At 39.3% G+C, this 15,477-nt stretch overlaps 1 protein-coding gene across 2 annotated transcripts in view; it reads right to left on the bottom strand.

The window, feature by feature from the left end:
- Positions 1 to 12,934: 12,934 nt before the first annotated feature.
- Positions 12,935 to 15,477, bottom strand: part of PROX1 (prospero homeobox 1) — a 36,331-nt gene continuing 33,788 nt past the window's right edge. The window contains exon 4 of one of the 2 annotated variants that reach the window (XM_010128563.2): positions 12,935 to 13,120. In XM_010128563.2, coding sequence (XP_010126865.1) covers positions 12,935 to 13,120 — 186 coding nt within the window. Of the gene's footprint in view, positions 13,124 to 15,477 lie in introns of both variants that reach the window. The other variant, XM_086745189.1, reaches the window with a different exon arrangement.

Here is a 15,477-nt window from a genome sequence, read left to right on the forward strand (position 1 = left end):
AAAATCAGGATTTACAAGCGAAATGCTGACAAACACTTAACTACAGTGGCACTTGCTCTATGCTATATAACACATAAAACAGTGAAATGGAACATAAGTCTCTCCTAATTATTGAAAATATTTGGGGGCTGCCTTGTGCTAAAACACTAATTTTCATCTTGCATTTCTGAGAATTTTTTTTCTCTCTCAAAGCAAATTCTGTTCTAAGCCACCTATCTTTAAAAAAATGCTGCTAATCACCGTTGAAAAAACAGCATACTGCATGTGATATTTGGAAGGCTGTGTATAAGAAGAATTTCAAGGCTGTGTGGACTTGCATGACACCATATTATTGCATGAGCAAAAAACCGATACTGAATGGTAATAACCATTTGTCATTGGCAGCACAGAGGATTATGTTATAACCCCTTGTGTGTGTATGTGTGTGTTTGTGTGTATCCTATATGAAGCAATCAGACACCTTCCAATTTCCAAACACCTGATAATGTTGAAGTTTATTTTATCACAGCCAAGGTTATATTTTCTTTCAACTTCATAGTGACCCTAGGAGGAAGAGGAATAATGGATCGGGAACCTATTATAGCTATTCTGTGTTAAACAGCCAAGTAAAGGGCAAATATAGTTCTGTAGTGGAATCAATCACTGAACCCATCAGTGAGAATGACCCTCCTGGCCCCCACCTTCTTCCCCGTGCCTAAGAATTTGCCATATTCAATCTTTAGGCGCTGAACCCAAATGCCCTTTGAAAGTGAATTTATGATCACTTCATCACACTGTCTATTAGCTCACTTTCTAACAAATAGGATTGAGAAATATATGGCAGGAACTGCAACGGCACATTTCCAACTAATGGTTAAAATGTCAGGGCGATGATGTACAAGTGCGTCTGCCCTCAAACACAGAATCAAACGCAGCTTTACAAGGGCTGTCGCCATTCCACTTTAGTTAAAGACTTGCAAGCTTCCTTCTTCCCCTTTGCAGGGCTGCAGTTTGGAAGCTGCTGCATCTCATCAGGGCTCGGTTTGCCAGTGCTGTACTGTACTTCATTAGGCAGCTCTATTTAATGGTTTCAACAAAAGCCATCATTTTAGCCCAACTGCCTTGACTAAATTAAAATTTCCAATCTCTGTTTTAGTGTTCTGCAACTGATGTATACATAAGCAAAACTGGTCAACATCTGCCAGGGGGTTGGCCAAAAGTTCTGTAAAGATGTACTTCACATTTCTGAAGCATGTGCAAAGTAACAACGTACTTATCCTCCTGAGGGCTCTCATGATTTTACTTCACCATTTGTTCAGACACACTTTAGCAGCATATAAGCCATACAGTTGATTCTCCCCTTGGTTGCAGTTTTATCTGTAGTGTCATTTTGAGTAATTGGGGTATGGTAGCTGATCAACTTTCAGGTTTCTCATTGGCAGAAAGGGACTGTATTGGCACCAAGAAAGAATATGATGGGTCCTCTCGGTGCCTGAGCAAGTGTCCCTCTTTTGCACTTGGCTACCCAAGGCCATTAGAAAATAAGCTTAATAAAGCAACTCAGTGTATACATCTTAACTATTCCCAGCCAAGGGGATGCAGCTATAGAAGAAATATTTTAAACCAATATGAAAGATGGTAAATGTACATATTTAGTCAGTGATCTGTGAAAGTTTTTGAATTAGTTTTTAAAGCTTTGTTAAGACCAGAACGCACAGATGTTGAAAACAAGTTCAGATGTAGCGACAGATGGTATTTGATTATGAAGCAGACTGTTCATATAATACAAAGATGCTGCTTCTGCCATACACAAGTAACTGCAGAGAGTGCAGTAGAAATTTTGGAAGGCAGAGCAGTTCAAGAGGTTCTTTGTGCGGCAATAACTTTCACGTTTTTCCAGCAGTGCTAGAATTGGGATAATTTTCTTTCTTTTGCAGTCAACATCCTCATTGCACCCCCCCACCCCCACCCTTCCTGTTATATAGCTATCTTGCACTTTTTTGATCCTCTTTTCAGGTCATTTGAAATCAGATTAAGAATAAATACACTTCATTTATATTTATGGAAGAACAAAGTTCCTCAAGGTTAATCATAACAATTATTATATATTGCTGATATTATCTATTTTAAAAAACAAAGAAGAGTACCACATTTTGGACAAATCCTGAATTTTCCAAGTGATGCAACACTTTATCCAGAATCACAGGGCAGTTGTACAGCTCTTTTGCTGGGGTTGACATATGTACCTATTTGCTGGGGCTGCTGCCACATTTACCTTGTCAAAACCACAATCACCCCCTTCCACTTCCCTCCCCCAAAATGATGTGAGACCGGTGCTGAAATCTGGAAACACTGGGAGGGAGCTGTGTGAAGGACAGGGGTGCCTGCCGCTGGGCATGGTCTGCTGAGAAAATTTCTGGCTGCAGTGGGGGGTCCGGACCCTTGCTGTCACTGCCATCCTCCAGCACCCCCTAAGCCCCACTTGGCCCAAGGGCTACAGGCTCCCATGACTTTGTCCAGAGTAAGAAGCAGCTCCTGTGGCTTTGAGGAGTGTCTGGCCACCTGGCCCTTTGCACAGGGTTGTTCCTGGCAGAGCCTGGTTTCCCCCATCGCCCCACCACGGCACCCCCCAACCTGCTCTTTTCTGCCAACAGCTGGGATGGCTGCCCTGTGCCTCCCTGTGACGCAGCTGGCAGCCGGCCGTGGCCCTGGTGAAGGTCTGCCGAATACTCTGGAAATTTCTGGAAGGGCAGAAACACTCTTTAAACAGTAGGCCCTTCCCAACGGTGCGCACCAGCACCACGGAAGGGAGCAGCCTGGCTCGTGGGCAAGGGGAAATCCTCGCCACAAATGGACTTTTCCAATTTCTCTGTGGTGACCCTAGGTTCTATGAAAGCAAATGGCTGGGTAAACAGTATTTTAAAATATCGGCTCCAGCCACTCACGGCGATGCAAAAGGATGCCAAAAAGCAAAATTTCTGCTAGGAAATAAAAGAGGAAAGTCAGCAACGTGTCGATTGCACAATATAAACCCAGGGCTTTGCGGGGGCTGTGCAGGAAGCCCTTGCTTGGGCTGTTAACGAGTAACGCGAGCGTTAATGAGTAACGCAGAGGGCTGGCAGCAGCCTGGCGCCTGGGCAGGGGGCTGGAGAACCAGGCACTCTTCCTGACTCTGCAGTGGGCAGGCAAGGGGTGCCAGGGAGGAGGCAACACTGTCCTGCATCTCCGTTTCACTGTCTATAAAATGGGGGCACACAGCCGGCGGTGTGAAAAGCTTTGAGCTAATCCTTTTGAAAGTGCTTGAGGTTTTTCCCTCTGGCACTCAGTGTGCAGTGGAGCTCCCCACCTAAGCTCTAGGTTTGACCAAAAGCTGGGGAGTCACAATGCGTAGATTTGTGTAAGAAAGTGGTGAATTTCATTTTCCCACTTCTAAACACACACATTTTATTAGGAAAGACTTGAACTACACCCCTTGATCCTTAAAATTCCAGGCTCTTTGTGATCTAAGGTAAGCTCAGGGTGCACATTTTTCAAATAAGCCTTTAAAGCAGTTTAAACCTCAGCCTCGTGGGCTGTTCAAGATCCACCCCTAACTGTTCTGTGGCATTCTTAAATATGCCAACAACTATTGCCGTGCATGAGAGGCAGGTAAGCCTTCAGTTTGAAGAGCCAATCTTCAGCCCAAGTCAGACAGCCATGCAGGGATGGATGTGTTGTCAGAGCGTTGTGTTAGTTACTGAGAAATTGTAAAAATAATAATAAAAAAAACCTAAAGTGCCTCCACTTCACAGAAATCTGGGCTCAGGGTTTTGACTGGAGCATCATCTCTTCCTTTAAAAGCTCTGACCAAATTATTGAGCTGATAAGCGATTCCCCTTGGTTTTACATGTGCTGGCATGAATTATCCTTGAGTGCTGCATATTAGGGTTGTTTTGTACTAAAAGGTGTTAAACACTTGTAATAAATATTTTTCCTTATTTCCCCTAGGACACAGTTCCATCTCTGGTTGGTGAAGCATAAAAAAGAGCTGTCATGCCCAGTTTTAATAGGCAATAGGATTTCAAGCCCCCAGAGTTGTTTCACAGTCTGGCAGTGGCCATAATGAAACTGGCCATTGTTGCCACAAGACTTTTTCCTCTCAAGCATTCTCCCCTGTTACCTTCCACAGCTGCCTGACTGGCAAGTCTCTTGCAAACTGCAAACATATTTACGTTGGAGCCGGTAGTATTTCTTTAGCTATCTGTGCCATCTTTCTCTTTTTTTTTTTTTCTTTGCCTAGCTAGAGACTCAACCTTAAGTCTAATTTTAAATAATAAAATTAAAGTATGCATGCAATTAACTGCCTTTGAGCATGAACAGCAGTTCATTTTCATGTGTTTTGTTTTGAAGCAAATAGCTTGTTTGTTTGTTTGTTTTTTCACACTGATTCCCAAATAAATAGGAAAGTACCACTATTCACTCGCCTAGGATTTATTCATGAAAACGCAATCTCAGCCTCCCAGGCTCTGGGAAGAGCAAGGTGGGGGGGGGTCCTTTCTCTGCATGAGAGTCGGTGTCTCAGTCTGCTCTGCAGCTCTGGAAAGAGCCAGGGTAACTTAAGCCAACAAGAATTCATTTGAGTGGCTAAAACCAATTGAATATGTAAATAAAATATACCTCTGACCTCTTTGAGGTACAGGTATGTTAGTGATACTAATAAGCTGTACACAAAAATGAGCATTGTAGCAAATGATGCATTTTCTGCACCACCCAATTGATCAAGCTTTAATAGACAGCTTTTCCAAATGCCCCTGCCCGCTGAAAAGCTGGGAGAGCAGGCAGGCCTTGCAATGCCCCTGGAGGGTCAGAGACTTGGACCAGGCGAGGAAACAACTATCCCACACCCCCACCCCTTTTTATCTAGCAGTTCTGCCACAACCACGGGAGCCCTCCATCCCCATTCAACAATAGGCTTTAGCAAAGATTTAATTTTCTGTATTGTGTTCTTAAAATAAATGCTGTGCCATATTTTAAAATGGAATCAGATTAGTCTGTTTGGGGAAACACTGTAACGCGTTGCAAAGACTGACGGACTTCTTTGCCATTATTTCCTGAACGCAGTCAGTCGTATGCTGCAACTCACCCGTCAGTTCCCTTTCCCTCCTAACAAAGAGGGAAGACTGGATCAGAAGGGATCATCTCCATAGAAATTGTGTTGGCACAACCTAGACTGGGCATAAATAAGGGTACAGACCAAGAAAACGAGAGCAATTAACTCTTTCGGGCTCTCAAATCACAAAATGCAGTCTTCTACATTCAACTTCTCATTAATGTGATGTGTAAAAGACCCCAGTTCCTAGTGATGGTCTCGGTGACATTAAATGGCTCTATTTGCTTTGGTCAGGGATGATTCATGATTTCCTTATGATTTTTAAGCTAGAACGTAGCATCTTTCTTCTTGTAAAAATTCCAGGTATTAGGGGAACTGAGGATTTCCAAGCACAGATGGCCAGATCTGCAGAATTTGGATCATTTCAGGGTGCTTGAAGCCTGGGAAAGTTGATTTGGCCCTCTGCAATGACAGGGACTACTTGCCAAGTTCCAGTCTAGCTCTGAACTCCAGCAGTATTCTGAGATGCCAATAGCTAGGATTTCTTATTTAGAGATCTGTGTGCTTTCCACTGCAGGGTAAAATGGCAAATAGTGTCTTGTGTTTCATAGAACTAGTGTATTTGAGAGAAAAACTCATCAGAGGACAGAGTGAGCTCGCAATTACCCATGCCGCTCTTATCCTTTGGTCCATTAACTGGGCACCTGAGGATGATCTCCCTCTCCTTCATTGAGTCTCGATAGCTAACACAAAAATGAGCCCTCACATGTAATCTGCAGCTGCCTTTGTAAGCCTTTGCTAGGACATGCTTAACCAACGGCCTGGTTTTAGTCTCACCCTCTCTTTGGCTTCCCTCTGACAAGGAAAGCATTTTCATGGTTTCCTGGCAGCTCCCTCCTGGGGTGCCTGTGCTTGCTCTGAACCAAGATTGGCAGAGGACCTCCTCTAGGCTGGAGGCTTTCTGGAGTGGATGAGCCGGGGACCTTGACTTGTCTCTCATTTCAGACACTGCAGTCTGCCCTGCTCTTAGCATGGTCTTAGCAACCTCTCGAATACATGGACAATTATTAAGTGCTGTGGGACAGCCAGTTCCTTAGGAAATGACCTGAATATCAGATATTTTGACCTGAAAAAGTTTCAAGTATGTTGGGGTGGTAATGTGGATAGACGTGAACTAGAAGAGGCAATTTGTTTGCAGTAAAAACAGAGGTCTTACATCTAAATAACTATTAGTTATGTAGATGTACCTTCACAAACTTCCACAGACCTCCTTTACACCTGGTGTAGATGTGGCCCAGCAAATGCAAGTCCAGTTGTATAAAAAGACATGAAGTTTTAATTGCTGTTGCAGATATGAAGTATTTCTTTGGTTGTTATAGTGTAGCTGAAGCTGGATTCAGGCTCCAGCCCAGCTCTACAGTGTCTTGAGGCTGAATCAGGGAAGATTTGGACAATAAATGACCTCAGATGACAACACATTTTTAACATGCTCCTTCTTCAAAATCAGAACATTCTTGCATGATTTTGTGATCCAAATAAACTACCATCTTACTGCCATCTGCACCAATTCTAAGCCAAAGAGAGACCATTTATATCTGAAACACAGACAATAATGTAAATCAAAGGTTCACTCAACCTCAAAATTTCAAGATACATATGAAACAGCAGAAACAGTGAAGGACTAGAGAAAAACAATTAACAAATGAGACTTGCATTTTGAGGAAATGTGCAAGAACAGATTAGTTATATATAATGCTAATGATTATACAGCTTGAAAAGGAAGTGATCCTAGGAAGAGTGTTAAATTGTAATAAAAAGAATAGAGAATGGTATCTAGACACGACCATTAACAAGGGTAAATTGATAACAGGAACAAATGTGAACCGCATCAAAACAAGCATTATTCTGTATTCACCCGACTTGTGGAACTCCCTGTTGCAGGACACCAGCATGACAGATATATCCAGGAAACGATTAAACATCACAAATAAAAGTACTTTCTAGCTCACGTTGGGTACATTCGATTTAAAAGGCTGTCTATGCCTCTGACATAACGTCTCTTGAAGGGAGTTATTCCTTGTCTGATAGACTATTGCAAAATAACATTCATTATCTTAACCGGTGCTGGAGGTAGGACAGCGGATTAGATAAATCATTATATCCATTTTGCAAGAGGGCTGGCAGTTTCATTAATAAATAATTTGGACTAAGGGGAAAAGAAAACCTTCAGAGGACTACAGTGTTAGGCACAGCCTGACCACAGCAGAGGGGTTCAGCAGTTCACCTCCTGATATAGGGCAACATAAACTTTCTGGAAATAAATATAAACAATGGCAATGAGCTTGTAATTTATATTTTATTTTGCACAAGCTTGCATATATACTGCACATACATTCAGTTTAGAGAAGATGGAAGGCACACAAGGCAATTGAACTACTGTATCCTTTAAGTGGTACAAAGCAAAAAGGTAAAAGTCTGGAGAGTATACAAAAGCTTTAAACACACAAAATAAAATCCACCCCCCCCCAAACATTTTTCCTGTGTTTATCTTAAATTTAGTAGCTGCCAAGCTAGAATTGTAACTTTTTTCAATCAATTGTCTACTGCACCTTTTTTCCAAACGGACAGGGGAGTCTTATTGTTTTATCTTGTCATCAATTAATATTACAGTACATCCTTGGTAATACAAAATTGTACACCTTCATCAAATAAATTAGGATAAATTAAACCAATAAATTATGCAAAGTCTTCAGAACAATAGACAACAACAAAAAAAATCCACAGTTGAAATTGCCTCTAGCTAAAAAATAAAATAAAAAAAATCAAAAATTGACTTTATCAGTTCAGTTATTGTACTATCTTCAAATTAAAGGGTCTTTATTACAAAAAAAAAGAGCTTAATAATGCTATTTACAACATATTGCTAAATAATATAAAGGCAGTGTTTTGTCACTTTTGTAACTATATACATATGAGTAATGGCTGGGACAATATCAGTTTAAACCTTAACCTTTGACTCTTCTGGACAGCATTAAAATCAACCTCAAGAGGCTCTTTTTTTTCTTTTCTTCTTTTTTAGTTTCTGACTCTTACACATTATATGGTAATGAGATGGTTATTGTGTTTGTCTAATATCTCACTTGAGTGATACAATTAATGCAGAAAGGATGGATTTTAGAGAAAAATGTAAGCTCGCTGTTTCTTCTAGATTTGTTTCTACATATCCCAGTATACTTGTGCATTTGGAAGGTGGCTCCTTTGGGAGAGAGGTGACTGTGGCTCAGATGAAAAGACTAAATAAAGTCATGGTGCCACCACCTTTCATACACTAAAAAGGATATTCCTAAGAAGATACAAAGGTTAAATATCAGTTTTCATCCCAGCTCTAAATATGAGCATTTTTAGCTTCAGTTTATAGATGGTTTACAACCAACAGTTCTACAGAAAACAAAATTGCATTTCCTTCAACAGAACATTTAAGTGCAATACAGTAACTGCTTACTCATATAAACCAGTTACATTCCTTAAGGGGAGCTTTTTGAAAACAATGCGTATTGGAATTTTCAAACACATAGTTGGTACCAGAAGGAAACATTTGCACTATTAACACCAATGATTGCTATATAATACACATGGCAAATATAGTTTTTGCTTTCACTTCTCATGTACAGTGCTCATTTTGGGGGTTTTGTAAACCACTTTCCATTTTATATATATATATATATCTTTCTGTATATATATATATGTATAATCTTTCAATGCTGCTGGTGAAAATCCTATCTTTAAAGCCACAAAATCTTCACCTTTATTTCTTAATTAATATTAACCTGTGGAAAAAAAACATTTTTCTATTAACTGACTTCATATACATAGAAAAAAATTCTGCAATTTTACAGAAACTGTATTACCCATTCCCCTGACATCTGATGAAAGAGACTTAACTTTTAAAAGTAGAGCGCTGGATTTTCAAGAATGCTTTCAACTATCTGTACAGTTACTGTAGTGTTTCTTATAAATTCAACAGATGTTTTCAGAATGTAGTTATTAAAATCTTATGTCTTTATGCAAGAACAGCCATAAGGTTGAATATTTACATTGCTTTATAAAAGTTCCCCTCGATTTTCAATGTTCACCCATATACCTGGTACAGTAACAAAGATTCTGCAAACTTAAAACACTTTAATTAAATAATACTCAGAGGCACAAAGCAAACCTCAGGAATACATGGGTGAACACTTTCTTAAATAATTACTACATTCTAACATCTTCCACGTGTTTACCATTAAATGTGAAACGTTCCCATTAAACAACCAGAGATACAGTAAGAATTAAATGTTTTGTAGTTTCAAATAGAACATTCTTTTCACAAAACATAACAAATGTCTAAAATAGGTTCTTAATCTAGATAGGAAAAAGGTAAGCTTTTCACTTCATACGCTTATTTTGTGTGTGTGTGTTTCTGTGTATATATACATACATACACTCACACACTGTCTCTGTGTGTGTGATTACGTATGTATATGTATATGCACATCACGTATGAAATATTGCTTCTATACTACTTTTCGTCAGGCTAAGAAAACACAAGATTTGCACCACAGTTACAAAAAATTGGCTTCTACAAGAATTTTCAAAACTTGAATGCTGCTCAAACAATTGAGAAAAAATAATTTGCGTTATCAAACTGTTCTAAAAATTCTCTTCTTCAAAAACGTATTCTCCTGCTTTGTTTTTTTTTTTTTTAAATTTTTAAAAAGACACAAAATATGCATAGCTATCAACATTATGTCAAACAGCTGGGAAAAAAAAATCAGTGTTTATTGCAGCTGTAGTAATTGAAAAATAAAGTTTAAAAGATGAAAATTGTAAGCCACAGAAGGCACAAGAACAATTGTACTTGTGGGGGAAAAACTGGTATTTTGAAGGATTTTTTTTATCCTTCCGCTGGTGCATTTAAGGTCTAGGCACAGACTATAACCTCAAGTTTATATGCAGAAATAAATCTGAATTAGCAGTAAATGAATGGCAACATGGGGTTTCTACATGGATTTTGAAATTCTTTCCCTATGTAAACTTTTCATTACAATAAAAGTAGCCTCCTGCCTTTTAGCCATTTTTAGTGAAATAATATTGAGATCATTTGAAAGAAACTGCTTTCTACTTACAATTTAGTAGGAGCTACGCCATGTATTTATAATTTTAGATGTATTGGGAGGCACAAAGGCAATATGGCTATAAAAAGCAGAAAAATCACATAACTGAAAGGATCAAATTATCATTTATTCCTTTTTCAGACCAAGGAGTTTTTTATTTTGCTTTTAAGATTAAATTTCTACTCTTAATTCCTATGCCTCATTTACTATTGAGATTATGCTACTTATAAATAAATAAATAAATGCAACAACATCAAGTGTTGAGTACACAATTTCACTTACTTAGATTATGTGAATCACATTGCAGCCAAATAATAATAATAATAATAATATTAATAATAATAAACATAATAAAAGCAACGGTAAAATCACAGATTGAGATGGTAGCTAGTAGTATGTCCACATAGTATAACTAAAGTATGGCTTTGCTTTCTTATGTCCAAGATGACAATGCAGTGTTTTATTTTGTATCTGATGGTATGCCAATGATGAACTTACTGTGTTAAAACTTGAGCTTTTTATGCCACTTCTTCCCATAAATAAAAAAAGTGCATGAACACAATTTTCATTCTTTCTTACTCAGAATTAATGGGAGCTACATCTTTATGAAGTGTAATGTTTACCAAATCATGCATACAACAAAAAAAAAAAAAAAAGAAAAAGAAAAAGAAAAAAAGAAAACAAAAGAAAACAAAGAAAATGAAAGAAAATAAAAGAAAGAAAAAGACACGTCTACTGTAAGGATACATACAGTATTGGGTACTCTCAGGGAGTCTAAGATCAAGAAGATTTGTTTTGCTTTTAATGCATAGTGAAAATGTTGGCACTTCATCCCATGCTACTGTCTGCATTGCCTATACTCCACAGATACTGCCAGTGCTTGAAAAGAGTGACAGGGAATCGTAGGATTGTGCTGTTTAATTTGAAGTCAGCAGGTTTTTAAGGCTTTCTGCTAACAATAATTGCTTTCATACGTTTCTGTCTATCAGCAGTATTTGTAAATGAAGTGAAATTGCAATGATCAGGTCAGCTCTTTAGTCACATGGGTAAACTTTCACTCTCCAAAGTCAAAATGTAATTTTAAAATAAAGAAATAAGATCCCAATATCCTCGATGGTCTAAATATAATTCGCAGCTAATTAGGAACTTCCTCTAGATTCAGATTGAATTAAGTAGGGGAAAATACTATTGACGATAACAATAAATTCTTACTGCATCCGTACAAAAGACGACAGAGAAAATGACAAATACAGAGTGCCATAGCATATTCAACCTTTCCCCAAACTTCTGGAGACAATATCTTTCTGAAAACATGAGAAAAGGAGAGCCGTTGAAGAAAGCACAAGAACTAGCAGCTAGCTTTCTTTCCGTCTGCTGACATACTGTGGTATAGCATTCAGGCGAACCCAGATCCATCATGGACTTTACACTGTAGCTCAGATTTTGGTCAAGACTAGCTCCAGCTTCACAAGTGCAGCGCATTGCTCAAATAGATTTTTTTTTTTTTCAAAGCTGCACTTACTGTAATTTTAAAAATCCAATTTGGCTATCTGAACCCTGCATAGCCAGGAGGACACTGCGATTTTTGTATGTGCTTGATTAGATTTTTATGAAAATGTAATTTTTATTCTTCTGACTAGGAAAAGACTAATTATATTTTACAGCTACAAACAAGTCTTATTTTTTTTCCTTTGCCTCAGCACTGTGAGGTAAAGATGCTTTCTTCTACTATATCTAAGATCATTCAAAAAGTGCTTTTCAGGACAGATGTCGAATACAGACAGAAGACTTTGTATACTGGAAAGGGGATTTATGGGGTCAGAATGGACTAATAAAATAATAAATTTAGGGACCAATTCCACTTAAAGTAAGACTGAGACATGGCAATATAGGACGCTGAAGATTTCATTTTTACTCTATGGAGAGTGAAATGCTTCCGCTTTAATAAGCTGACCATATTCCAAAAATAGTGTGATTGATACAATATTGTGCATGAATTACTGGCCTCACCCTGCAAGAACAGTATTTGATTTGTGCAAACGTCCCTTGCTGCAATTTAGAGAAACAACAACCTGGCACGTTGATTACTGGTGCAGGGTATTGATCATTTCTGTAAGGAAAGCATGAAGAATAGGGTTGCTTTTTTGGGTATCACTTCTTGGAGTGAATACCTGAAATAGATGTTGTAGTTTTTTGAAGTATGAAACAAAATCTATTTATTGGTTAAAAAATATATAAAATAAAAAAAAAAGCTCGAAGCTTATGAAGTGACTCCACAGAGTTCAGACCTTTAGCAGTATAAACATAATATAAACTTCATTGTCTGTAGTATTGTGCCATGACATTAGTCTCACTAAGACAAAATGCCACTTTGCAGCAAGCAATAAATCTGACAAAGCATTTTTAAACATAATGCCCTAACTTGCTAAGACAGGCTTTTACACGCTTCCAAACTCTTCTCCCTGAAAATTAACCCAGTTGATTCTCCAAATGTTAAGGGTCTCGGGCAAAAGTAAACCGAAGGCTGAAGTAAAATAACCATCCCCTTGGAACTGAATGAAAACTTAAATCCAGGAGGGATCACAGTCTAATTTCATATACATATATATGTATGCAATACACATATATATGAAATTAAAATAGAGACACACATGACTTCGGCATCAGAAGGGGACTGCTACTTTCATACATTCATAAATAGCTGCTGAACTCTCTACTCATGAAGAAGCTCTTGTAGGCAGTTTGGGGATTTGAAAATCTCGGGGACCTCACTGTCCAGCTTACAGATGACCTTGTATATGGCCTTCTTCCAGGAAGGATCAACATCTTTGCCTGCGATAATGGCATTGAAAAACTCCCGTAACGTGATCTGAGCCACTTCCAGGAATCTCTCTGGAACCTGCTGATACAAGGAGACAATGGCATTAATACAGTTTTCAATTTCAAGTCTCTGGTTCTTCAAAGGAAACTGAGCTAAGTTCTTTCTTTCAGAAAGGGGCTTACATAGCACCTGCATTTTCTAAATGTGGCAGCCTTCTATTCTCTTATGCAAAGCTGTTATATATAGTACTATAGCAATAACTTTTATAACATGTGTTAGAGATCTTTGTGAAGTCTACTGACAGAATGTAGGTAACAAAACGTTACTGTCTTAGTTTGGAGAGTGGGGGATTTATAGGATATAATTAGCAGGAGAGGAAACAAACACAATTGTCTTTAAGGAGAGAAATCTCTGCTTGATATTTTACCCGTGCATTTGTGGCTATGTTCTCCTCTCCATGCGGGAACTAATATGGAAGTTATGCATGCATAGAAAGCCCTCTGTACCTCTGCGCTTAACTTTGGTCACAACCAGTGCTGAAAGCTATCAGTTGCTCTGAATGTTTTTTCTAGTTTAAAAACAAGCAAGCAAGCAAGCCTTCAGCTAACGGCTTGCTTCTGTGGCTGCTGTGCACGAGACTCCCATAAGATGGGAGACATTATGGTCTTGCCTTCTTTTTCAAAAGTCTACAAATAAAACCGCAACCTCTTCAATGGGTACACTGTGCTTCAAGTGGCTACTGAGCTGGGATGCGTCAAATTCACCCAGGTTTTCTAAATGTCACTGTCACTTCATGGGTGAGCCAAATAGGCAGCTAGCAGGGACATGCCACTCTCAGAAGCCCCTGAACAATGGGTGAATGTTAAAAAACACAGTTACCTCGAAATTTTGGTAATGAATCCTAAATATTTGTCTTAGGCACCACCTTCTTAGCCTCTGCCTTAAATGATTTGAAAGCAATTACTATAATGAACTGTAGGTCAGTTGCAAGGTTGAGGTCATCTCCATAAAGATATTATTTTCCATTTTTATTACGGAAATATGGCTTCACAGCTCCAGAACTGCTAATACATGGCCGGCCAGTAGCCAGCATGCTTATAATAGCAAGTATTCCCTCGCTGCTATTCTTTGCCCACTCTGACGAGAGGAGTTCACTGACCTGCCGTGGGGGCCACTTCAACCATTCCTGTGGCCAACAGACACCCGGGCAGATCCCACTCATTTACTGAATGCATGTCACATTGCCAGATCAGGGCCAGCACCTTATCCTCTACTTGAGGCTTTTGTTCTTCTCCCTTTAGAAGCCACTTTCAGAAAACTTGTCTGGAAATGCGCATGTTTAACCTGATACGATAGAGCTCTGGAGCCTCACTTACCTATCTCCTGCTGGGGAAACACTAGCAGTTTGCTAGCCATGTTTTGCCATCAGATAAGCATGAGATCAGCTCCCCCTGGCACTACCTGACAAACTCTGCCCCACAGCCAGCAGAAGTCCTCTGTCTACCTCCGAAAGTGAAATCCAGCCCCTACACTTTTTTCTCTGCTCCCAAAGACAGGCTGCCTTCTGTGGAAATTTTTCATTCAACAGGCCGCACAGAAAGAAACGTTTTTACAGATGTTCTATTCCAGCAGTAATTAAAGGGAAGAAAATAACTATTATATTTCACTTGTTACAGCTCAAAGAAATCACTTAAAACTTCACATAACCACTCTGCTGTTCGGGCACTTGGTAATACATCTACAAAAGATACCATGCTTGTCTCATTCTTGCATTGCTATAAAAAATGATACACTTTTCGGTTCAGGCAGTTCAAACAGTTGCTCATGTGCTGTTCATCACCCTTGGTATTGCTGGGCACCAAGGGGAAGGAGTCATTGACTAGAGGATACTAGAAAGCAAGAAATGTAGCAGATAACCACCTTTGTGGGGTACAAACTGCTATTAGCTCACGAGGGCAAAACTAGTTGGTTTTTGCCTTTGTGCTTGGGGAGAAGAGTTCACACCTTTCAATGTTGATGTCCACTCCAGAGGACCACCATTAGATGCCTTTCTTCCCTTCCAAGTCACTGGAGATGGGAGGGAGGCAATTACAAGCACCTACATGAGAAGCATAAAGTCCAGATGCAAAAAGTCCCACCTCTCCCTACATGGTTACACCCATGACAACTTTAAGCATGGAAGTGACACCCTGGGTTTTAAGTTGAGCCTTTGCCATTCAATTTCTACCTGTGCATATGAAAGTTTTCCAGGTAGAGGATGCTGCTCTTCCATGAAGTAGGCAGTGTGAAACCCCGGAGCCACTAGCTTCCAGGCCTCCCACCTCCGTGAAGACACACAGGCTTTTCTTTCAGGCTAGGAGTTAGCTTTTAAGGTTCGACTTCATTGTACCTGATTCACATCTGCAGGGCCAGGCCGCTTTGAACCCTGTACAACA

The sequence above is a fragment of the Chlamydotis macqueenii genome, chromosome 3 (assembly GCF_036417535.1).
Source record: "Chlamydotis macqueenii isolate bChlMac1 chromosome 3, bChlMac1.mat, whole genome shotgun sequence".
Taxonomy (NCBI): domain Eukaryota; kingdom Metazoa; phylum Chordata; class Aves; order Otidiformes; family Otididae; genus Chlamydotis; species Chlamydotis macqueenii.